The sequence below is a fragment of the Borostomias antarcticus genome, assembly GCF_949987555.1.
Source record: "Borostomias antarcticus genome assembly, chromosome: 13".
NCBI lineage: Eukaryota > Metazoa > Chordata > Actinopteri > Stomiiformes > Stomiidae > Borostomias > Borostomias antarcticus.
The window spans coordinates 6,751,429-6,777,009 of NC_140246.1; the positions used below are offsets into that span (position 1 = coordinate 6,751,429).

The 25,581-nt window shown below is 43.6% G+C and overlaps 1 protein-coding gene across 2 annotated transcripts in view; it reads right to left on the minus strand.

Annotated features, from left to right (window-relative positions):
* Window positions 1-25,581, minus strand: part of btbd11a (BTB (POZ) domain containing 11a) — a gene marked incomplete at both ends in the record, with an annotated part of 139,897 nt that overhangs the window by 20,288 nt on the left and 94,028 nt on the right. For both annotated transcript variants that reach the window (XM_084447934.1, XM_084447933.1), the window contains 2 exons: window positions 2,271-2,475; window positions 21,616-21,765. In XM_084447934.1, the coding sequence (XP_084304060.1) occupies window positions 2,271-2,475; window positions 21,616-21,765 (355 nt within the window). The remainder of the gene's footprint in view (window positions 1-2,270; window positions 2,476-21,615; window positions 21,766-25,581) is intronic.

Consider the following 25,581-nt stretch of genomic DNA (forward strand, 5'->3'; position numbering starts at 1 on the left):
GCCGATCCATGATATTATAACAGTTAAGCTCTAAATTCACAAAGTGTATTGGAGTATAAATGTGGAGAATTGCACTATTGGTGTGAACAGCAGCGCTACTGCAACGCTTCACATCTGCCCTTAGTGTATCGCATCGTATTGTTATCGTCAACCCAATATTGTGTATCGTATCGTATCGTGAGATTAGTGTATCATTACACCCCTAATAGATAGATAGATAGATAGTTAGATAGTTAGATAGTTCGATAGTTAGATAGATAGATACTAATGATCCCCCTAGGGGGAAACTAGTAGTTCCTAGTCCCTAGTGACCCCCCCCCTCCCCCCAACCCATGGTCCATTATCCAATGTACATGTGCCTGTACTTATATGGCAAAATACACTTTATATTCTATTCTATTCTTAACTGGCAGTCAGTCTCAAACAGCAAATCTGAGTTTCATCGAGCCAAAAATCAACAGAGAGCATATCAGCAACCTTTTCTGCAGTGCACCATACTGAGGAGACAGGCTATAGTTTCCCAGAGACTAGTCCAGCCTGCAAACTTTTATGTGGGAGGTTGGTTATTAATCAAGACAACGTGCACCATTCCACCAGTTGGACATCAGCGCACTCCGTTTCTCTGGCCTACTTTAGGGCACCAGGCAATTTCACATCGCAATCGACTACCCTTCTCCCCAGACACACCTACTGCCAGACGGCCGGCCAGGAATTCCAACAACAGCAGAAACAAAACCGCAGGGCTCTCTCAGCTCTCTGAGAAGCCATCTGACTAAATTGACACTCCCTTTTTCTTAGAGCGTGATAAAACGGGATGTGTGCTATACTCCTAAGACATATTTCCCACCCATTACACACAGGCAAAGCGAGATAGAGAGAGAGAGAGAGAGTGGGAGGGAGGGAGGGACAGGGTGAGAGGGAGAGGCCCAGCCTAGAAGGAAAACATTGCTGCTTAATGTTATCCTTTGCCGTGGCCAACTGCCCAGCAACAGCCATCAAAAGAACTGGCAGCACAGAAATCCCCTGATGAGAATATGTTGGTGAATAACCAATAGAATTCAGAAATACAGGGTCACAGTCAAACTTCTACTGAGGCACATTCTAGGTCCTGCATATATAACACTCTGCAGTCCAAAAACTGACCTTATTTTGCCCCTTTGAAAATGTCCACAACACTTTATTTAGATTTGCTAAGGTGTAAGCATTGCCCTATTTCTGTTATCTTTCATTTTGTAAAGGCTCTGGTAAAGCTTCCCAAAATGACAAATACCTTCACACAATGACTGAAAATGTCTCTTTCCTCTCTCATCTTTTACTGTCCTGTCCTTTTATTCCTTGCCCCTCCTCTCTTTCTTTCTCTTTCTCTCTCTCTCTCTCTCTCTAGTTAGCTTCAGCCTTAAAGCAGCATTCTAGACAGAGCATCTGTTCTGTGGGGACAGTTTGAGCTTGCTGACGCGTCATTCTAACCAACACTCGCCACTCTCCCCAGGGTCATCAAAATGACATTTCTATCTCCTATCTCTCCTGAGAGGGCGCTAAGACGTCTGTCTGTCCATCCTAGCCAGGTCCCATTGGTCCATCAGTCAACCAATGCCTGGGAAATGTGTCACAGCTTATCCATCTACTCTCCATCTTTTCTTTTTCTTTTTATTAACTTTTTTTTTCAAATTGAATTTTAATACACAAATTGACAATGTTACAGCCTGCAAGGCTACACAGCACAGACCGTTTCTGAAGAAGGCCTTGGTGGTTAATATTATTCGAACCACATTATCTATGATGTCTTTCAACAGCAAAGCGCACAAGAGAGAGCGAGAGAGATAGGGAGTAGTCTTGTGATGCCAGACTTTTGAGATCTGCGCCTTCGAAACTCTGGAGACATCTCCATCAAAAATCACTTCACTAGAAAATAGACAACAATCAGAACCACTCCCTACATCTCAAATAGGGCGAAATATCTGGCTTACTGTGCTCCAAACAAACTGCAGAGGAGAACAAAGCGTTCCCCGCTCCAGTAGGACGGACTGCCCAAAAGATGTCGGATTTGTTCTGCAAAATAGGTTTTTTCTCTCACTGTCTCTCAAATTGTTTCCATCCACTTTTAGCAAAGTAATCTGGATGAATGTCTTCAGTTTCTTCTGAGCATAGCGTTTAGAGACTCCCTCGTGAGTCTAGATAGGGAGAGATGAGAGAGAGAGAGACAGAGGGCGGAGAGAGAGTGAGAGAGAGAGAGAGAGAGAGAGAGAGAAAGAGAGAGAAGTCTGACTCACCTCTCGGTCTGCAGGGTGACCTTGGAGGGTTCCACGTTGGGGTTCTCCCACTCCATCTGGGGACAGTGCATGAAGTAGCAGAGGGTGTAGAGGGCCTCCGGCTCCCAGTGGACCGAGCTGCTTTTCTGGTGAACCGGGGTTCCGTTACTGGGGTTCTTGATGTGCAGCGGCTGGAGGTGGTGCATGGCCCGTGATACCAGATCACCTAGAGGAGGGAGGAGACAGCGATGGTGACTTCCTGGCTGCATAAACTGTAGGGAGGTAAAGTCACCGTGGTACGGTTCGCACCGTTGTATTAAAATGTATTGTGAAATTAATTTTTGGATTATATTTTTGGCTGCATTGCATTGTTGTTCACATTGTTTCAAAGGCCCCTACATTGTCATTTTTTATCAAATTTGAATATGTTTGTGCAGTTAAAGACAGAAGTTAAAGACTGCTCGTTGGGAGCAATTTGGGATTCCGTGTCTTGTCAAAGGACAATTCGACATGTGGAGAAAGGAGGGGCCGGGAATAGACGACCCACTCTACTTCCTGGTCCACAGTCGCCCCAATATATTCTGTTCTGTTTGACTATGGTGTGCTCTGTTCAGTTCTATTCAGTACACACACAGGTGCAATTATTTATTTTGAGACACCGAATGAAGGTGGTGTGAAAGAACTAGCCATTAGTCATTATCATTTGTATAGTCATTAATCTACAGGTACACAGAGACTCAAAGTGCTCTGCAATCTCGTGCTGAAAACACTGACAGTGCCCTCATCAAACTCCTCTACCTCTCACAAACTACTGGCTCAAACTACTGACTCACCCACAATCCCTGCTATCTTGTAAATTGCTGGCACCGCAGCATGATGGCAGTCTCTTTATTCTCTTTAATTGCTGCACAACAGTTCTGCTACAAGCTTGGACTGGATCCGCCAGGATACGAAGAGAGAATGTTGAGATATCACGCAAATACACAGAGTCAGACTTTCTTCTAGATCCAACTTTATGCAAACTTTCCAACGATTTATTGATGGGATCATTAGTGATGTTTTTTAGAATGATGGTGCTGGTGTTTGAGAGAAAGGACTGCCTTCTGGACCTACTGGACCATGTTCAGATGTGTTAATAACTTCATCGATCTAATTAGGGGCCGGGCAGCCGGTCCCTCTTGTATTTCCCCAATATTCTTCTTCCTAGGAAGTCTGACTTCCCATGCATGAAAAATCACCAAACTTTTTCACATAGGTCGAGACCAATGCCAAAAGTCCTCAACTGGAATTGTGGGCCAATAATCCTGATGGTGGCGCTACAGCAACAGTCTAAAGTTTAAAACTTTACAAAATTATAACAAATCAGCTGTACGTTCACTAACAAACTAAAAACGACCAAAAAGCAGGCCCAAGTGAGTAGAAATTCCATTTTGGTGTGCACAGAACCACAAAATGCATCCAGGGGTGGAGGCCTGTGCTCTCTGAGCACCATTTCTAGTAGTTCATAGTTCGGAATTGTATCTGAAAAACAGAATTTTTGACAGTATTTTGAAGTCTCTCCTCATTTTGTCCCCTCAAAGTACTGCTGTCTTACAGGAAAAAATACACTACCCACAATCCTCTAGTGCAACAGAAATGTATCTACCAATCAGAGACGTTGTTGTTGGCAACCCTACCCCAATAGCAGTCCCTAGGACTACAAATGGCTAAATTGACTCTGATTGATAGGACCATGGGCGGGGTGGCCATCGGGAGCACCGGGAGCTTTCCAGGTGGACTGGCGTGCTAACTGGCCTGGCCTGCAGCCCCCTGCTCTGACAGCCGCTCATTCCAAGTTTACAAAACGAAACTGAAAATGTTACATCTCACAGCATCGGCGTGTCGCAAGATCACTGATCAGATCCGGCTTAAAAAGTGGCCTGACTGGGGGTACATTTCCCGGCCTGAATTATTTCCCCAGTCCAGCCCTGGATAGGACACCTGTGTCACTCATTGTTTGATTGGTTTCCTGTCTTGTTAGTCTGTGTATATATTGCCTACATGTACTGTAGCACCCCAAGTCCAGTTCTTGTCTGTTCATTGTTTTCTGTGGCTGTGCCATCGTGTACGTTTGTAAGCTTTGACTTTTGTTCTCCACTTGTTGAGTGTGTTCCTTGGTTTATTGTTTAGTCTTTGGTTTCGTTTTTTACCCCTTGTGGTGCCTTTAACATTCTGTGGAAACTTGTTAGACTTGCCCTTGGTGTAACTTTGTGAGTTCATGCCCAAGGTACTGCAGAATAATAATGTGAATACATAGGCCTACTCATTGTGCTGTGTGACATGATTTCAAAGTTTTAAAATATGGTCCGGGCAGTCCTGACAAGACTCATGTATTTGTCATTTGTCTCCTCTTCTGCCCTTTTACCTCATGCACACTTCCCCATAGTTTCATTTGGCTTAGCAATTGGCCTTAGGGGAGTATCCCAGTATAGTTTTACTTTGTTGTCTTTTTAAAATGTGTTACAGTAGTTTGTCACCCTCTAGTAGTTAAGAAAATCCTTAGTATAGCTTCAAGCTAGATCAGGCCAGCCTGTTTCTAATTTGTAGCAGGTACTGTACTGTTACTGTTCATCTTGTTTGCATCTCTTCATCTAACCAGTCTTGTCTGCTAATCAGTCCCACCTGTGTTCAGTCCAATCAATTCAGTCAATCAGTGAATCTATGCTCAGTCCAGATTCCCACACTCATTCCCATCACAGTATGTAGGCCTACTAAAATGTTTATCCAGGATTCCTATGGTGTAAATAACCTGTGACATTTATCCTTATCCTTAACATTTTTAGTTATCTGAAGCCAGCCATGCTCTGCAAAATCTATATCTAATATAATCTAATATTCTATATATATAATCTAATATTCACTGCAAAATCTCCAATGTTCATGAAAAAAATGACATGGTAGATTGTGTCATTTTTCAGAATTATACAGTATCTTCCACTCAGGGCAGACGATCCCTCTGGGCTGGACCATCTGAAGGACTGCTTGCGGGACATAAAGGAGTGGATGTCACAAAACTTCCTGCAGCTCAATGACACCAAGAGTGAAATCCTTCTGATCGGCAACTCCACCTCGATCAGTCAGATCAGAAATAATCTAGGAAGTTTGTCCACCCTTGAAAAATCCCACGTCAGAAACCTTGGGGTCATATTTGACACAGACCTCAAGTTTGACAAGCAAGTGAGATCTGTGGTGCAATCCTGTTTTTTCCAACTGCGCACAGTATCCAAAATCAAGTCCTTCCTCTCCTCCAGCGACCTACGGAGGGTCGTACTAATGCTCATCTTCTCCAGACTGGACTATTGTAATGCCCTCTATGCCGGGGTCACCGACAAGACCATCCACAGCATGCAGCTAGTCCAAAATGCCGCTGCCAGGCTGGTGACAGGCACTAAGATGAGGGAACACATTTCTCCTGTTCTCTCCTCCCTTCACTGGCTCCCAGTGAAGCGCAGAGTGAAATTCAAGATACTCACGTATGTCTTCAAAGCCCTCAATGGTCTCGCCCCAGCTTACATCAAAGATCTCCTGGACCAACCTACCAGCTTCAGGCCTGGTCGCCGGCTCAGATCTGACAACCAGATGACCCTGAAGGTCCCACGGTCAAAACTTGTCACAAAGGGAGACCGTGCATTCTCAGTGATGGCACCTGGGCTATGGAACAAGCTTCCTCTGAACATTAAGGCCGCCACCACCCTGGACTCTTTTAGAGCACAGCTTAAAACTCACCTCTTTGTCACAGACGATCTATAATTTATGTCCTTGTCTTGTGTCTTAAATGTAGTTTCATTTTGTGTCCCTGCAGTCCTTTGTTTTTGTTTGTCTCTTTTTGTACCCGGGCTGCACCCCGGGCTGATGTAACAGTTGGTTGGGGGGCGCATTATAAATAAAAATAACATAACATAACAGTATCTCAAATACAATTTGACAGTATTTTGAATTCTGTCCTTTCCCGTCCCCCTCAAACTATTGCTCTCATATGGAATACACTACCCACAATCCTTTAGTGCAACATTGCAAGCTCCACCAATCAGATTGTGGTTGGCAACCCCACCCAACCCCAGCCTAGGACTACATCCGGCCAAATTGATTGATTGGCCACTGACTGAGCACAGCCGCACTTACTCTGCAATTAGGAAGACAAGTCAAACTAGGCCAGGTCAAGCCTGGCTTATGTGCGTGGCTGGCTTGTTTCTGTTCAGGACTGGTAGGACAGAAGCTAGTCATGCTACTGAAATAGCTGTGAATTGAAATGACATGAAATAATGTCTGATAAATTAAGAAAGGTCTTGTCGCCTGGACACATCAGTTCCAATGCTTCCAATTCTAATCCAGCACAATAAGAGCGGGATAGCCAGTTAGCTCATGAGCTCACAACAACTAGCAACAGCTTCCATAACATTAATGGTAGTGGTCAGTGGCTAAAGCAGTTACACTAATGAATCCTGTAACGTTAGCTATTTTGCTGAAATCGGTTCAACTTCTGTTTCAGATGCAGGCCAACATTGTCAGGAGGGAGGGAGGGAGTGATAACCCGACAAACGCTATACTAGGTGCGCTAGCTTCCAGCCACGCACAAACACGTTTCAAACCCCAGCCAGTCACTCATGAAGATGATAGATGGATACATACATACTTACATGAAGGCTGCCACATGCCTCGAAGGATTTAAGTTTGTTTGAGAACGTTCGTTTGTAGAACTGAAGAAGTTTTATTAAAAGATCAAGCGAAGGCCAAACTGCCAGCTTCTCACTTGGCTCAAAAAGAACATGATCTTCCCTTGGTCTCTATGGTTATGAGTTCAAGCCCCGGGTGATGCAGAATAAGCATGCTAATGAGTACTCAGGCATTGTACTGTTTGGATTTGAGAGACATGATTTAAAAAATATTTTTTAATTTAAGAAGTTTTAAATATTTAGGGTCCAGGCAGAGACCCTCATGTATTTGTCATTTGTCTCCTCCTCTCTCCCTCTGCACGGCTCTGATCCAGCAGCTAGAATTATTTCTTAGTTTACTGGCACACCATACCATTACTGGCCAAATAACAGGTAAAAACTAACAAAGACACACACACATACGGTCCACTGAGCCATTATGCCCATGGCTTTCTAGAATGACGTGTCATGTGTATGTCAACCTCGCTCGATATAGTGTATCAATTGTATGCATGTATGTGTGTGTGTATGTGTGTGTGTGTGTGTGTGTGTGATTAGACACACACCTCACACCACACTTACACCATGAAGAGACAGCTGGATCTGCATAAACATTTTTACCCCATGGACAGTGTCACTGGGTGAGTCCGCACCCAAGGTAATCTCCATCTGTCTGATACAGACCTGCTGTTCTGAGTTCACAAACGGTCAAACACAACAGAACGCGCATACTGTACTTGAGTACACACAAACGCACACACACACACACAGCTAAATATATCCGAAGAAGAAATTTGATTTTTGAGCGTGAACAAAAACATAACCAAAGTACTGTGTGTTCAGTCTCCTCACACGCCACACGGTGTCGTCTCTCAACTTCGTGGGGTGGCTGTAGCTCAGTTGGTAGAGCGGGTCGTTCAATAATCGAAGGGTCAGTGGTTCGAATCCCAGCTCCGACTGTCCACATGTCAAAGTGAGCAAGACACTTAACCCCAAATTGCTCCCAATGAGCAGGTTAGCACCTTGCATGGCAGTTACTGCCATTGTTGTGTGAATGGGTGAATGAGAGGCCATTGTAATGTGCTTTGAGTGCCGCTAAGGTGGAAAAGCGCTATATAAGTGCAGTCCATTTACCATTTGAACTTGTTTGGGGCGAGAGTGTGTGGATGTTCCCACCCCGGGTCGGGCTGTCACGCCAGATCAGCCTTGGTGGAAACAACAGCTCTTCAGGTTATCCGCACCTGAACGCTTTGGTGGCCGAACACAGCCTGGAGCTTAGAGGACACAAGCCTCGCCTAGGAACAAACGCCTTTCCGCGCTAGCGGCTCCCCTTCTATCTCTCTTGTTATGGGGTCTGCTACACTTTGCTACTCTTGCCTGTAGATGGGATTGGACGGTGCATCCGAAGCAAAATTGTATTCTGAATTCAAAACAAACCTCAAAGTGAAGGTGGTCTGTGTTCACTGGGAGTCTACACACAGCCAAACCATAGAAATGAGCTGGTACGTCAGGAGGCTATGCGACTCCAACTCTCCTTGGTCACACATCTAAGCAAACAGCAATCTCCAAACATGCCACAGCCATAAATAATAACCCTATCAATTCATAAATAATATTAACCCCCTCAAAGCCATACATAATAATAACCCTCTTAAGTCTAGTCAGGACGAAATGCTAAGGAGAACTTCCGATGATAGAAACATTCACATTCACAAACAGTCACATTCACACGATGTTCCGTCTCTCTGAAGGTACGGTCAGCTATTCGGGCACACACCGGAATACTGTACAGTGGACCATCAGCACAATTAAGTGGGTCCCTTTTGATCAAAGTGTGGCTACTCTATGTCATGGGAGTGAAGATGAGTGTGTGTTATTCCATTTTGAAACTCGATGCATATATGCCAGTGAGACTGCCCAGGGACTGTGGGTGGAAATGAGCTGTTTTAGCTATAACCTTGTACAGTGCATCTCTCCCTATTCTATAGGGTTAATGTCTACTGTACCTTGTCCCTGTCTTAAAAATCAATAAAAATCAATCAATCAATCAGTAGCTGTGAAACTCTTCCCAGGTTCCTACGTGTGTGTGTGTTTCCCATTACACGTGTGTTGGAGTGTAGTGCTGTATGATGAATGTACTTCTTCTTCATCAAGAAATGAAATCGAGGAGGGGGTATTGATTTGACCCCTGTGCGTTAGTGCGTGCGTGCGTTTGTCTGTCGCACATGCACCAGAGCCCACCACCAGGGGGCGCTCGCCACAATTTAATTTCTCCCAGTACAGTACATAAACAAGCCTACTACTAGAATAGTGATTTAGTAGGAAAGCCCACTCCACTTAAATATTCAACAACTGTACATGCTGACGACATGCATCATGGGTGGTAGGTGGCGGCAGGTTCCCTGTGCGGTTGTTATGGGGTGGTGCTGGGGGGCGCACATCGTTCTCTGTTCCCCTCAGACAATGTGTGCCCCACGTCCGGGGCTGCTCGCTGTAATGTGATGTCAAAGTTCACTTCTTTCCCCATCGTCAGTGCCCCCATGCCTACGATCATCATTGCAAAGTTTGTTAATAGCAAGGGCAACTGGAGAAATCGAAACATCCGCTATGGTACTGCGGTCACACTAGTGCCCACAAAGAAAGAGGCTGTAGCCACGCTGGTTTATTTATGGGCGGTGGCTCGGCCGAATCTAGACGGTTAGCCAACGAAACTGAAGATGTTAATTAAACACCACCCCTATCACGCCCCCAAACTCTGACCCAAAATGAGCATAAACTTGCCAACTTTGATGACAAAGTATGACTATTTAGTGGTCCTAAAATGGTTGTTTGTTATACTGTAAGTGGCTACTTCGCAACTTCAAGAAAGAAAAAAAACAATTTTAAATAAATATTTTGAATTCTAGAGCATTTTGAGTAAAGCCAACTTCAGGACCTAACCTCCAGTGGCGGTCACAAATGCGACCTGTAATACTGTGGATTTTATATGAAGACCATGAGTCTTAGAGTGATGCCTAGAGTGACGTTGCACATAATAGATCTTTGACACCTTGGCTTTATATAGTGGCACAACAGCAAGATCGCTGAGCCGGGGAGCCTGACAACCTGCTGTTCACCTCCGCATAGCACTACAAAAGCCTTCCGGCGCCTTGGTCTGTGGGCACCGATTCAAACAGGCCTTCCATCTGGTTGCTCTTTCTATGGCTACCCTCAGACTGGTAACTGTGGTTCTTTGAAGCTGCCTATTGAGGTTAAAAGATCGCAGTTATTATTTTCCTCAGCCATTATTACTGTATGGCCACCACCTCCTGCTGTGGAAACCTTCAATGGCAGCTCCCAATTAGAGAAACACCCTGGTCTACTTGGATAAAAGTCTGCTTCTGCTACTTGACCCAGGTCAATACAAATGTCAATGGCAGATGTTATTATGTAAATAAGAACACTGACACAAAAACATGTCACCGGAATTTGTCTCAGGTCTCAAAGCCACAAGTCTGTAACAGGAGTTGAGCTGTATGAGGACCCCTCTGGCTCTCAGTTTAATCATCTCTGAGGTGATGTCATTGTCAGCCCTCAGAGGCCGATCTGGAAGCTTTTAATCAGCATGCGGTAATATGACCAGCAGAGAGCTCCTTCAGGGGGCACATTAGCAATTACCTAGCAACCATTAATCGCAGAACAATTAACAAGATGTGTCATCATCAGAACCTGTAACAGCAGGTATATTTACAGCACCCCAGGAATGACTCACTGATAGACATGCTTAATAATGGATGAGGCGTATCAACTGGTTGTACAATGAAGACTGTAAACAACATGGCAAATTTGAAGAGATAGAAACAAAGATGGTGGATCTGAAGTCTGTGACATTGGATTGATGAATAACAAGGTGTTGGAGCACACTCGTCTCAAAGGTTGATTTTCCGGATGATGCTCCCATCAGAACAATGAAGAAATGAAAACATGATTGTTATAGAAAAATAGTTAGAAACAAGTAGCCTTAAAGGAGTAGTCTGGTATTTAGCATCATAAGCCCTGTTATGAAGTTATTTACGATCATATACAACGGCGCATATAAAAAACTTTGACAGACTTTGTGCTTTTGAGATATTAGTGCTCATTGCTCGTGTCACAGCTAAGAACACAATGGATATACATATACATACATATACATACATATACATGCCCATAGAGATCCATTGTGTCCTTCAGCATGGGCCTTAATATACCCATAGAGACCCACTGCTTTAGCACTAATACCTTAGTCTGTCACAATATTGAATATGGACCGTATGACCGTAAATAGCCTTATAACAGGGATTATGATGCTGAATATCAAACTACTCCTTTAATGCCCATTATACTGGCTGCTAATATCTAATATTTCTAGATACACGAGAGAGAGAGAGAGAGAGAGAGAGAGAGAGAGAGAGAGAGAGAAAGAGAGAGAGAGTATGATCCCCAGCAGCAAGTGTCACAGCCACCATCATCATTAATTAAGGTAGGTAAAAAAAAAACATCAATGCAGCTGGTCTGCAGCTGCTCACCTTTACCTCTGACCTCTGACCATCTGCCAAAGGAGGGTGAACTAAAGGAGAGGAGTCACAATTATCAAAACCGTACGGAATATTCATTAAACGCTTCTCCTGTGGTTATCGACAAATCTCTTCATTAACGATCAGTCTGAAACGGTAGGAAATTACCACATGTTGTTTGATAATTGCTGTGCTCTGTCTAATTGCAGGGTTTCCCCCACAAGGTAGGGTAGAATAATGTCAGAGCGCAGACACGCCGCTCTCATGTGGGCTCAGGGTTGTGATGCTAGAGATCTTTCCACTCAGAGGAAATGGAGAGAGAGAGAGAGACTAATGTAGAACTTGTAGGGAACCCCCTCCCTGTCTCCTCCTCATCCTCTCTCCATGCCTGTGTTGTCCTGTCTTGGAAGGGGGGGGGGCTTAAAAGGAAGCCATTTTGGTCTGTCTAATGGTGTACCCTAAGGTTTAATGCATATTCCATCTCTTGAACTTGCAGGTAATGTGAGTACGTTTTCCAAAGAACCCTGTGATAATGACTGTAATTTGTCTTAAACGACATTTAGATTATATAGTGGAATGTAAAGAGCCACAGTCTACTAGCTTGTTTTTGAGCAGTTACTGTACTGTTATTTCCGGTAGACCGAGATACTCTTAGAATAGATATGTTAAAAATGTTGTGTTAGGCCTATATTGTCCTTACCTAAACACACGGATGTTCAACATGTGCTGTTTTTAACACATCTGTTCTAAGAATATCAAAGTGAGGTATAAAAGCATGCCCTTGACCATAGTGCCATCTCAGATAATAACGCGGCATCACTCCAGGGGGAAAACCTAAAAATCCCCTCCATAATCACTCAATATCAAACATAGTTTTATAATATATAATTTGAATGAGTTGCTACGGTACCATAGTGAGTGCTGTATACTGAGAAGAGCTCAGTAGAAAAGAGAGAGAGAGAAAAAAAAAAAGGTTTCCAAGCGCCTGTAAAAGTCAAGTATGACAGAGCTGACCTCAAGTCTGACAGTTGACCTTTTGTCGATTAAATCTGCTGGAATTTCCTGGAATGTATGAGCTTCATCCAAGCAGAGGGGATATATACAGCACATCAATTTGGTCAGTGCCCATACCACACAAACACATTCAAGTGTCCAGTAGACACCATACAAATGATAATGTTTTATTATTACATTATAGAGAATATAATCTGTAAAGAAAGAGAAGAATCTAGTCCATCATGGATGAACATCAGAACATCAGTAATCTCTACACCGACGCATCAAAACTAAGTCTTCTCTTTCCATACCAGCCTATGTCTGAGAGGATTTGGCACCCAGATGTGGGCAGCTTCAAAACACTCCATCAAACTGTAACTATATACAAAGTCTCAAACAAAGAGGCTTTCATAGCAAAAAAATAAATATATAAAGCGCAGGTACGGCTATATAAAGGCCTAGATTGTTCTGTACTGTAATGTGCGGGAAATCATAACTGCACAGGTCTTTCTCTATTGATCAGCTGTGCCAGACCGATAATGAATCCTATTACAGAATAACGTATTCACAGTTTCAAACCTCGCTCTCACAAGTTGTTGATTACAGAACACTTATTGGCGCGTTCCCTCATAGTAATGACCTTGTTATCGCTTCTACAGAGAGTCGCTGTCAAGAGCTACTGGATGATGGTTAAAAAGCGGTCAAAAACAGCTTATTGGGCAGCAAAATTATAGATTGTCAGGAAACAGTGTGAGAAAAAGAGAGAGAGAGAGAGAGAGAGAGAGAGAGAGAGAGAGAGAGAGAAAACAGTTAAGGATTAATGCATTTTCAATGAAGGCTCATGGACCAAAGACCTAATGGCCATCCGGCCCGTTGTTGGGACTTTCTGTCATCAGGGCAGTCATGCGTCAGACAGCCACTGCGGGTATCTTTACTCTGACGTCGATGACCAAGCCTTTCTCTGGCGCTTTTCCAAACGGCCAGGCGAGAAGAGGCGCTTCGACGGATGATCCCGACCAAATACCATAGCAGGTTTCCTCTAAAACGCTCAATTAGGGCGGCCGCATTTCTCCCTGTGCACTCACCTCTGCAAATGCTCACGCTGTCGTTCATCTGTGGGAACTTGCGAGGTGTGAAAGCTAGATTATAGAGAATAAGGTTGTGGGAGACTAGAATATTAAATACACCTGAACCTTGGCCGGTCTCTCTATAGTAGTCAGAGAGAGGGAGAGAGAGAGGGATGATTCTAATAGTCAGAGAGAGGGAGAGAAGGAGAGAGAGAGGGATGACTCTAGTAGTCAGAGAGAGGGCGAGATGGAGAGAGAGAGAGAGAGGGATGACTAGCAGTCAGAGAGAGAGGGAGAGAAGGACAGAGAGTGAGAGGGATGATTCTAATAGTCAGAGAGAAAGGGAGAGAAGGAGAGAGAGGGATGACTCTAGTAGTCAGAGAGAGAGTGAGAGAAGGAGCGAGAGAGAGGGATGACTAGTAGTCAGAGAGAGAGCAAGAGAAGGAGAGAGAGAGTGGGATGACTCTAGGAGTCAGAGAGAGAGGGGGAGAGAGGGATGACTCTCAGGGGTGAGGCTGATGGATGATAATTATTGATGAGTAACATCTGCCTGTGGGTGGCAAACTCCACGAGGAAAGTGTTCTCTCTCTCTCTCTCTCTCACACACACACACACACACACACACACAAAACAAACACACACACACACACACACACAGACACACACACACACACACACACACAAAACAAACACACACACAAACACATACACACAGACACACACACACACACACACACACACACACACACCCTTCGCCAGAGCAGCTTGGATATGCATTACGCTCAATATACCTTCATTAGAATCCATCACAGGAACTCTGAGACAGATCTGCACAGCAAATGCATTACCGCTCAAATCTCCATTGGCAAGAGGCTTATGTAAGGTTCACAGACCCCTCACACAAGAGGCACAGTAATCCCACCTCTGTTCCCCGACAGGAGCTTGTGTTTGGACGGTTTAGCCCAGGAAATGAGGTCTCCTGTCTGAGACCTGGGTGGATGAGGCTTGTGGTCCAACTGTATTAACGACTCAGCCACCGCCGACATTATTGTAACCTTACTGGTCTTGAACTTAGGGGAGGGAAGTGATTCTGTGGCAGGTATTGGGGGACATCCCTACACCTACACAGAAAAACGCTAAACCTCAGTCTCCGCTTCAGGTAATTACGGCAGCTTATAGTACTGACATTCTACAAGGGGGTTCCGGCGTGCGTCTTTTGTGTGAGATGAAACAGGAAGGAAGGAAGGGAGGCGCGGGGGGTGCAGCGGCGTCTTGGCAGAGCTTCCTCGCTGTCCTCTCAAAGGTGACGAGAGAGAGATGAGAAAAATGGTGGCCTACTATGGCTGAATGTGTTGTGGTGTTCCCACGGGTGCCCTCTTGCCGTTGTTTTGTTGTTTTTTCCTTTGCACCTACACTCACACACAAGTAACTCTTAACAATGATTTTAATTGCTTCTTAGGCCCACATGCCTCTATCAATTATTGGCAGCAAAAATTGTTAGAAATACACTTGTAGCCCCCACATCTCCTTCAGACTCCAGTGAGATAGTGAGTGGCAGACGGATGGAGGGATGGAGGGATGGAGTGATGGAAGGAAGGAGGGAGAGGGGCAGAGCCCCCTGAGAGGAAGAGAAGGCGGAGGGGGGGAACAAAAGATGAAAGCCTTTCCCCGCCATCCCTAGCTGATGCCCGCGGCCGTAACTTTGTGGGCTTCCGATCGAAATGTGAACGGTCGTGGTAACCCGACCTCTGAGCTTCCTGCCACAATGAGCCTGATTAGGCCTGATAGAAGCTCTCAGCTACTCTCAGCTCCAGATAAAATGATGATAACCTGCACTTTCTGCTTTCTCACACTCTTCAAGATCAAAAGTGGGTCATTTCGTACTTTATGTGTCCGTGAGGTGGGGAAGAGGCAGGGTGGGTAAGTAAGGTGACGCACACCTACATTCAGGACGGCAGTTCAGCTCTGTGGGCTGTGAAGGAACATGGCATGACCTGAAAACCTGCAGGTAAGACATCCCTTTGGAAAACAGGGAGGTGGGGGGGAGGGGGGGGTTCTCTGTGGTGTGTAAGATAATCGACATCGAAAAGATGCACTCTGAAAATGACTGACTGTACTGAAGGAAAATGTATTCTGTGGCCTTCTCAAATTTGCATTGAGTGTGAAGGCCCTTTTGCAATTCTGCAGTCTGTCAAATGTCACTATGTGGTATGCAGGCAGACACACACACACACACACACACACACACACACCTTCGGCCGGCTGAATCAGACTTTCGAAGGGAAAAATAACATCCCAGTGCAATTTTCTGTTGCCCTTTCAACAAGGAGGAGTCTGCCATCACTCAAGCCTCATCAACTCTGTAATGGTGGCCTTTTTAAGAGAACCTATATGTAACACATTTCAAATTAAATCAAAGCTTTATTTGTATAGCACATTTCATACCCAGAGGCAACACAATGTGCTTTACAGAGAACAAGGGAGGTGGGCATAGGTCCCAACCCTACATATTCCAGAGGGAAGCAAAAAAACAGTATCACCCAGGGGCCAGAAAAGTGAGCTGTAAAAATTCTTCCCTGACCCCTCTCAACAAGGCGATTGAGCAAGCTCCTGGAGTTTGTTTGTCTAACGGCTAAGAACCTTTATGAAGCAATAAATTACATTAAATTACATTTTCAGAGTAAGAGATGCAAAAAAACATCATAGGAGAGACATGGCAAACACTGGTGTATTTCTGTGTGTGTGTGAGTGTGCCTGGGTCCAGATAGAGGCAGGGGTTGGGGTAGGGTGGGGTTAGGAAAAGGATACGGACCCGGGTTAGGGTGAGGGGAAGGGGGACTGGGCCCAGGTCCAGGCCTAAAGCCGGAAGTGGACTGATGTATGTACAGTATGTGTCTGTAGGTGTGTGTGTGTGTTAACCCTCTGCAATAGAAATAGATGATTCATCTGAGATAGATTTTTGCCTGATGACAAGGCATATGGTGCAGAATACATACAACTATCCTATATGTATCGAATTATTACAATTAACATATAGTTATTACCATTAACAGTTAGTTTCTACCATTTAACAGTTAGTTATTACCAGTTGATAACAGAACGCGCCTCACAATGTCTGCTTGGGGAGTCTTAGCCATGGTCCCCAGAAGGGCCAGACCCAGGCTTTGGAATGGAGGGCCCCACTGATAAATGCTCACTGTATTACATGACCAGGTTTATTTGCCTAGCGTCTGTTTTTGACCGGGGCGGCGGCCTGCGGGGCTGTGACCATGCTGACGGACGAACTGTCTCTCTCTCTACGCCACACACCCGGTACCAATATGTCAGACACTGTAGGCTGAGTGTGACTTTCAGACGCCAAGTGTGTGTGTGTGTGTGTGTGTGTGTGTGTGTGTGTGCGGTATTGCACGCACAATGTGACAAGGAGATTCCAAAGTCACTACGTCTTGAAGATGTAGTGTCATGGGAGCTAAAAATAATCATAAAAAAAAACAAGTTCCCAGCAGCACATACGACCTATATTTACCTCCAGCAATCAGTTGTGCTGAACTAGGGCAGAAAGCATGACCCACAAAGAGATCTATAAACCTCTTAACAGAATGACCTAAAGAGATTTATAAACCTAGCCATAGTGTTCTTAACAGAATGACCTAAAGAGATTTATAAACCTACAGTGTTCTTAACAGAATTGCCTAAACACATTTATAAACCTAGCTATAGTGTTTTTAACAGAATGACTTAAGCCATTTATAAACTTAGCTATAGTGTTAACAGAATGACCTAAAGCCATTTATAAACCTAGCTATAGTGTTCTTAACAGAATGACCTAAAGACATTTATAAACCTAGCTATAGTGTTCTTAACAGAATTACCTAAAGACATTTATAAACCTAGCTATAGTGTTCTTAACAGAATGACCTAAAGACATTTATAAACCTAGCTATAGTGTTCTTAACAGAATGACCTAAACACATTTATAAACCTAGCTATAGTGTTCTTAACAGAATGACCTAAAGCCATTTATAAACTTAGCTATAGTGTTAACAGAATGACCTAAAGCCATTTATAAACCTAGCTATAGTGTTCTAAACAGAATGACCTAAAGACATTTATAAACCTAGCTATAGTGTTCTTAACAGAATGACCTAAACACATTTATAAACCTAGCTATAGTGTTCTTAACAGAATGACCTAAAGCCATTTATAAACTTAGCTATAGTGTTAACAGAATGACCTAAAGCCATTTATAAACCTAGCTATAGTGTTCTAAACAGAATGACCTAAAGACATTTATAAACCTAGCTATAGTGTTCTTAACAGAATGACCTAAACACATTTATAAACCTAGCTATAGTGTTCTTAACAGAATGACCTAAAGACATTTATAAACCTAGCTATAGGGTGCGTTAAGTAGCTGAGCGCTCAGTCAGCGATCAGTGATCAGAATTCCCTTAACGGGTTGCTCAGTTACGCACAGACTGATCTGCTCAGAGCACAAGTGAGCAGTTTTGAACTATGATCTGTTTGAGCCAAACACCACGTCATAATCATCATCATTACCTGAGCAAAAAAAACAAGGGGCGCGTTTTGGCTTGGGAATCGTTGGGACGCTGCTTGCTAATCACACATGATTGACTACAGGTGAAAAGTTCTCATCTCCTAGCAACTCAGCGCTCGTTAGAGCAGAACATTAAGTAGTTTTAAAAACTGCTCAGCGCTCTAAGTGAGCATTCTAAGAGTGAGCGCTCAGCTACTTAACGCACCCATAGTGTTCTTAACAGAGTGGCTACAGTAAAGAGATGTAAAAAACTAGCCATAGTGCTCTTAACTGAATGAACTAAATAGATGTATAAACCTAGCCATAGTGTTCTTAACTGAATGACCTAAATAGATTTATAAACCTAGCCATAGTGTTCTTAACTGAATGACCTAAAGAGATTTATAAACCTAGCCATAGTGTTCTTAACTGAATGACCTAAAGAGATTTATAAACCTAGCCATAGTGTTCTTAACTGAATGCCATTAAAGCGAAAGCATTGTTTATTATTCTGTAAATGCCTATTTCATTACCCATTAATAGCACCTCTAGTCAGCTGTGAAATTGCTCTAAGCAATGGCAATGTGTGACCACTGTACATTTTCTAGCTCCCTCTTGTAGGCTACAGTTCCGGCTGTAACTTAAACATTATTTGTCTGGGATTTAAACTATTTGATCGAGTTAATATAAAAGGTTATATTCTCGTGCTTTGTTCATGGTGTTGCTGCTGCTTCTCTGTACTGTATGTGTTGTAACAAAAACAGAAATATGCATTTTAACAGTGAAGCGTGAGTCATTTGCAGCCACTCGAACGAACAAATTTGGTGATGAACTTCAGTCAGTCGGATGGTTACCCAGCGAACCAGGAGACGTGAGGAGGTGTTAGGGAACCGTGTTAGGAAACACATGGAGTGTTAATCAGCAATCAGACGCTGACCAGGTGTGTTTTGCCTGGTTGAAAGAGGTACGTGACGGAAATAACTTTTTGCCGGTCTGCAATTGAAATGTTTCACTCTCACTTGCGTGTCTACCAGCCCCGGTGAAGTCGTTTTTACTCCTCTTCTGTTATCTTTCCCGGTGCAAATTGGTGAAATTCTCGCCATTTTACAGTCCAAATGACGATAATGATCTTCGGAGTAGTCATTGAAGCAAGGCGGTTTATACACTTTATGAGAGGTTACTGTTCAGAAACATCGGTCACTATTGCTTCTTCAACCACTATATTGTAATCGCACAGCTCACACAAAGCTGTCAAGTGTAATGACTAAAAGCCAATCGGAAATTTAATCAGTAGCATTGTCTGGCATCCATTTAAACGTGACTGTAGCCCATTCAGATGGCATTAACATGTTTTCACGCTTCAATCTGTTAATTCATCATGTGTCTCGTGTTAATATCTGGTTAATCAAAGAAACCATTTGGTTAAATGTACAGCATACATTGCAGACATCACAAGTTTGTACGTGGCCTGTGGTATTGGTGGTGATGCTTTGACCTGAAACATTAACAGGTGCATACACACACACGCATAAAATGGTCACAGGATATACTATATAAACCGAAATTAAGAACGTTTAGTATGATAAAAAGGTGGTATGGAAATGAATAATATGTTTGTGCTCCATTGTCCAAAAGACAAAGATCATTATGTGCCCAACTTCGCTCTGGGATCTTGCCCCTGCACCTTGAAACTGGACGTTACCGGGGGGTTACAGAAGAAGAGCGCATTTGTATCTACTGTAATATTGATATTGAGAATGAGTTCCATTTTGTGTTTTATTGACCCTTATATCATGAGTTGCGTCAAAAATTATTTGAGAGATGTAAAAATATTGATTTGATGTGGTTGAGCGATGCAGAGAGACTAAAATGGATGTTTGATCATAGGGTATTTGCACTTGCAGAATATTTAGAGAAAGCTTGGGACAAACGAACTAAGATAACTTATATGTGATGCATTTATTTAGGATTTTGACGAAAGACTGTTATTTTTATTTATTTATTTTCTGTTATTGTTTGGATACATTGCATAGCTTACAAACTGTGAGAAGTGTATGTGATATAGTTAATTATTGTTTACTGTTTATGGTGTCTTATAATCCCGTAAGGGATGGGTCCTCGGACATGACACGAAAATAAATAGTCATTCATTCATTCATTCATTCATTCATTCATTCATTCATTCATTCATTCATTTATTCATTAATTCATTCACATGCACAAACACACACACACACACACACACACTAGGGCTGTCCCCAAAAAAATCGAAGTTCCCAAAAAATCTAATATCTTTCATTTAAAAGAAGTTCGAACCTAAATTTGAGAGTTTGAATATTGTAATATTAATAAATAATATTATTCATCAAAAATTATGCAGCAATTTACATTAATAACAGAACATTTACAATTTATTTACGGGCAATAATCCAATAATCCAGACCCAGCACCTTATCAAAAGATGAAAGTTAACACCTCAGCGAGGGGTAACAGTGAAGGCTTGCCAAGCAACATATGCATTGGATGGAATGTTCAGTTGTTTTGAAAAAACACAATGATAGGCCTACAATGCATTGGATCAAATGGGAGGCGCATTAATACTGAAAATGGAATGATATGCGGTCCCAGGTGTGTGTTAAAGTATTTTAACACGGCTTCCAGTCAATCAGAATCAAGAACCAGAACTAACCGTTGTATTATATTCATGAAAAATAAAAAAAATAAAAAGATAATACGTTTGAATATAGTTCGAACTCTATTAAATTAATTTGAATATATTCAAACTCAATTTCATGGCATTTTTGACAGCCCTAACACACACACACACACACACACACAGCAAATGGCTGGGAGGAACACATAATGATCTAACATAATGAAGGAGAGGTCAGGGGTCAGAGATCAAGGTGTGGTCCCTCCTCTCCAGATGAAACTAAAAGCCTGCAAGGCGTGTGACCTTGGTCTCTGAAGCGCCTCGTGGCGCCAATAAACAGGTGCTGGAACAGCTGTAATAGAACAGTTCCTGAACAGGGTGTGACAGGGAGTCATGATGTACCATTAGAGAGAAAGAGATGAGAGAGGAAGCAAAAGAGAGAGAGAGAGAGCAGTGGAATAACAGTGGGCTAACCACAGACCACCGTGACTGCCCACTGGGGTGAGGGGTGAGGGGCGTGTGCATTCTTCCCCCGTTGAAACAGCTCTGCTGAGAACAACTGACCCAAGTTTACCACAAATCACCGGCCGCAACGCACACTCCGTGACTGTCGCACGCCCAAACATGACACAATGAAAGTCTTTGTTTCTTAGAATTAACTATGCTGATTGAGATGCTATGCCACATCATTTGGTTAATGCGCAGCACGTAATGTTGATGTACAGTCAGAGGAGAATTATGTAGGTTGTATAATACCACAGATGTTGTGCTTTTCTGTCGACTGCATTCAGGACACATCGGTGGTGCATAAAAGCGTTTGAGAGGGTGTGCGTGTCTGTGTTTGTGAATGTGTGCTAAGAAGATGGGGGGGGGGTGGGGGGACTCACTCAGCTCAGCGATGCTGCCCACCCGGGTAGCCAATAGGGACTGTTCCAGTGTACGAAGCTCCGCCTGGCTGTAGGCGTGTCCCTCGGCGGTCTTTCCCGAGCGCTGCTGGTCACGGTGCAGATTCAGGCTGTCCGGCAGGCTCAACACACCTGGAGAGGGGGCAGGGGCAAAGGGTAAAGGTCAGAGGTCAAGGAGGGTGGAGAGCAATAAAAGCAGACGCTTTTCCTTATTCATCTTCTTGTTGTCTGGTTCCTGCGGCCACACAGCTGTAGGCCACCATGCAAGTACTTTTTACAGAACTGCACCGCAATAATGACCCTCAGACATCTTTGAATGATGTTGATATGAAGAGTTTGGTTGCAAAACAAGATATATCCATTTTGAGAAATGTTAATTATTTGACATTCGTGTTTAGTTCACATATATATAGGTACCTACTTTATACTGTATTAGCAATCATTTCTGATAAAATGAAAATGTGAAAAACTGGTGTTTTCTCTTGTTTTGGAACCAAACTCTCTTCATACAGTATTGTATCATATCATGTCACATGATGTTATTAAGATACAGGCTTTGTATAATACAGTAAACTCAGCACCCTCCCATGGCAAAATGGCTTGGCTGAATGGGAGTAATGAAATTAGACTGTTAGACCAGCCAGGCTTTGCTTGTCTGGAGTGAATGGGCTGGGACAGATGGGGTATGGAGCTGTGCTACAGATGAATAGGAAGCGACATGCGACATGACAAACAAAGTCCATCCTGGACAACCCCTCTCATCCCCTCCATGATGAGCTGTGGCAGATGGGGAGCACCTGCAGCCACAGGCTCATCCCACCTACTGTAGGTGCAATAGAGAACGGCTCAGGCAATCCTCTGTGCCAGCGGCCATCAGACTCTATAACAGTGCCTGAGTGTTCCTGTGTGTTGTGGATGTGTGCATGTATGTGTGTACATTTGAGTATTATTATACATATATATATACAGACTGTATGTATGTATGTATGTATGTATGTATCCTATAGTTATGCATACTGTATATATATATATATTTCTTTTCATTTAATTTTATTTATTATCTACTGTATGTATATTCTTTATTCCACTGTACTTTTTTTCCCCACTGCTGCTTTACCTTTCCACTGCAGAAACCCCAAATTTCTATCTATCTATCTATCTATCTATCTATCTATCTATCTATCTATCTATCTATCTATCTATCTGTCTGTCTGTCTGTCTGTCTGTCTGTCTGTCTGTCTGTCTGTTTAATCTATGCAGAACTGCAGCACAAAGGGACACAGTTCTCAACAAGCATTCATTACTATATGGAGGCACTCTATTGATTTGCCTGTCGGTGACGCCACACACAGACAAAACACATACAGGCCGAGGTTTGCCCGCAGGCGCGCACATACACACACACACACACACACACACACACACACACACACACACACACACACACATACAGTACTGTACTGCACAGTCCTATTATGAAGCAAGATCAATAGGTCATCATTTTCCTTGTACAATAAACCGTTTTCCCCATCCTAATCTGGGAATTGAGCCTCCCCTCAATCCCCCTCAACATTCCACACACCCTGTACACAGCCCACAATGTCCGGCCCAAGCGCGCGCGCACACACACACACACACACACTCACTCACACACACACACACGCACACACACACGCACACACACACACACACGCACACACACACACACGCACACACAGACACACACACATGCACACACACGCACACACAGACACACACACACACACACCCCACAGAGTCAGGCCCGAGAATCTTGCAATTCCCCAGTTGAGTGTTTCTCTCTCCCACGGCCCACTAAAATAAGGTTTTATTTAAAGACGTTGAGCAGTTTATAAAGTAGCCGTTCCCTTGTCGCCTGACCAATATTGACAGAACTTTCTTCCTCCAGGGCGCGTCTCAAAGGAAATTCTTAGGGTTGTTTGCATCTGAAATCCATTTTAAAAGCAAGGTGTCTGAGACTCTGGTCTGTGGGTGGCCAGCAGCGTCCGCTAGCTAAAACTATTGTTCATTCTATCCCTCCGCACTGAAGGTGATGAATCACCTGACTTAACAAAAGATTACACTTCAGAACTTCAGGAGAGGAACTAAATTGGTTCCATCAAGTCTAAAACCAGACAATTCCGAGGCCTTTGCAGTGCCAGAGACCGGAACTACTGTACTGTGGTTTCTCTGTGGAGAGAAGGCCAGCGATCAAGTGTCATTTGGCCATGAGTACCACAGCATCGCAGCTCGCTGTGCCTTAAATAGCAACGTCCTACAAATTCACCAAAGTTCTGCCTCTGACGTTGTATATCACGTCTGCACAGAGAGAGAAACTTGAAAGTAGCAGAACAAATCTTGATTGCAGGGAAAATTCCAGAATATCTGGTGACGAGATCACACACACAGCGAGACGGAGGAGCGGGGAAAGCCCCCCTCGCTCAGAAATTTGGTAAGCTGTTAGTCTCCCCGCCTCACCCCCACCCGATATTGACTCAAAGTGTGGTTCAGTGGAATGCTGCACACGGTTCCTAATCACCATAAGACATATCAGAGTCCCCCCCCCCGCTTCACGATGCCGTGCGTTATCAAGACGCCCCAACCCCAGCCCCCCTCGCCCTGCGTGTCCCCAAGCACTCGGTGCCATGACGATTCTTTTAACCCAATCCGGGGTTACGATACCCTGCATTATTCATCCGTTTCAGATCAAAAACTTTCAACATTTGCCTCCCTTCATCTCTCTCTCTCCGTTCTGCCCATCTTATATTTTCCCCAATGCTTTAGAAAAATCTACTTTTTTTTATACTTGATGTTTTTCTAGTAAACATCAGAGAGGAGAGGAAGGAGGGAAGGTCTTCTGGGGGCCTCTGGCGCTGGAACAGACAGGGTAGGGGAACAGACGAATGACCCCTAAGGAAGAGCTCGCCAAAGCAGATCGCCTGAGTGTAGACGAGGAGCATTATAAGGTCAAATGGGGAAGAGGTTCGAAACTTGACAGTTATTCTTGTCCCGAGGTCTGTTTTATCATACCCAATTCCTGCAGATGAAAGGGGCCTCAATTTTTTTTTAAATAAAATATATACAGACAAGCTTCACTGCATCTCCAAAGCCAGCCTATCCACAGCACATGAAAGTTAAAGCAAACATGAACCACACCGCTATTTGGAGGTTCTCTCTCCCTACAGTCGCCGAGTGTGTGTGTGTGTGTGTGGGGGGGGGGGGGCGAGACCACTCGAGCATGGATTCTGCACGCCTTAATCCCACCCCTGAATCATAGCGGCAGATGCTGCGCAAACAGGTAGATGGTAAATTATTCATGTGCTATTGAGCGTCCCGTCTCTGAGTCACTGATAGGGATAGATGATGGAAGTTGAAGGGAATAGCAGAGTCTGTGGATGAGCTGGGCTGGAGATTTCTCGCTCCTGAGAGGGTGGGGAGCATGAATCATTATTAAAGCATGACATACTTCCTGACCTTATGGTGGAAGTGGCGGAGCTCTGGAAATAGCTCTCAAACACAGCCAGGTTCCTACTGCAATTGTCATCAGTGCAGTCTCATATACCATAATTATCCTATAGGTCAAACTCTATAGGAGGTCACATTTAGAAAGTTTAATGCACTCAGGAAGTGAAAAAGTATTGGAACAGACATAAGTATTTCAAATAACATTTAAATTCACCAGAAGGCTATTACTTTTTAGACTTTTTTTTTGCAATAAAGTTCACCCAATCTTGGTCACCTTCTTGTTCCTAACTTTGCATAAGCCTTCATTGGCCATACTGGAACAACAACTGAGATTACGTTGGTGTCATACAGTGTTTTAAACATTGCTTTCTCATTGACCTTTAATAAACTTGCAGAAGCTCTGAGAGAGAAAAACATATGTGGCCAAAACTAAAAACAGATGGATCAATAAAACCAAAATGATAT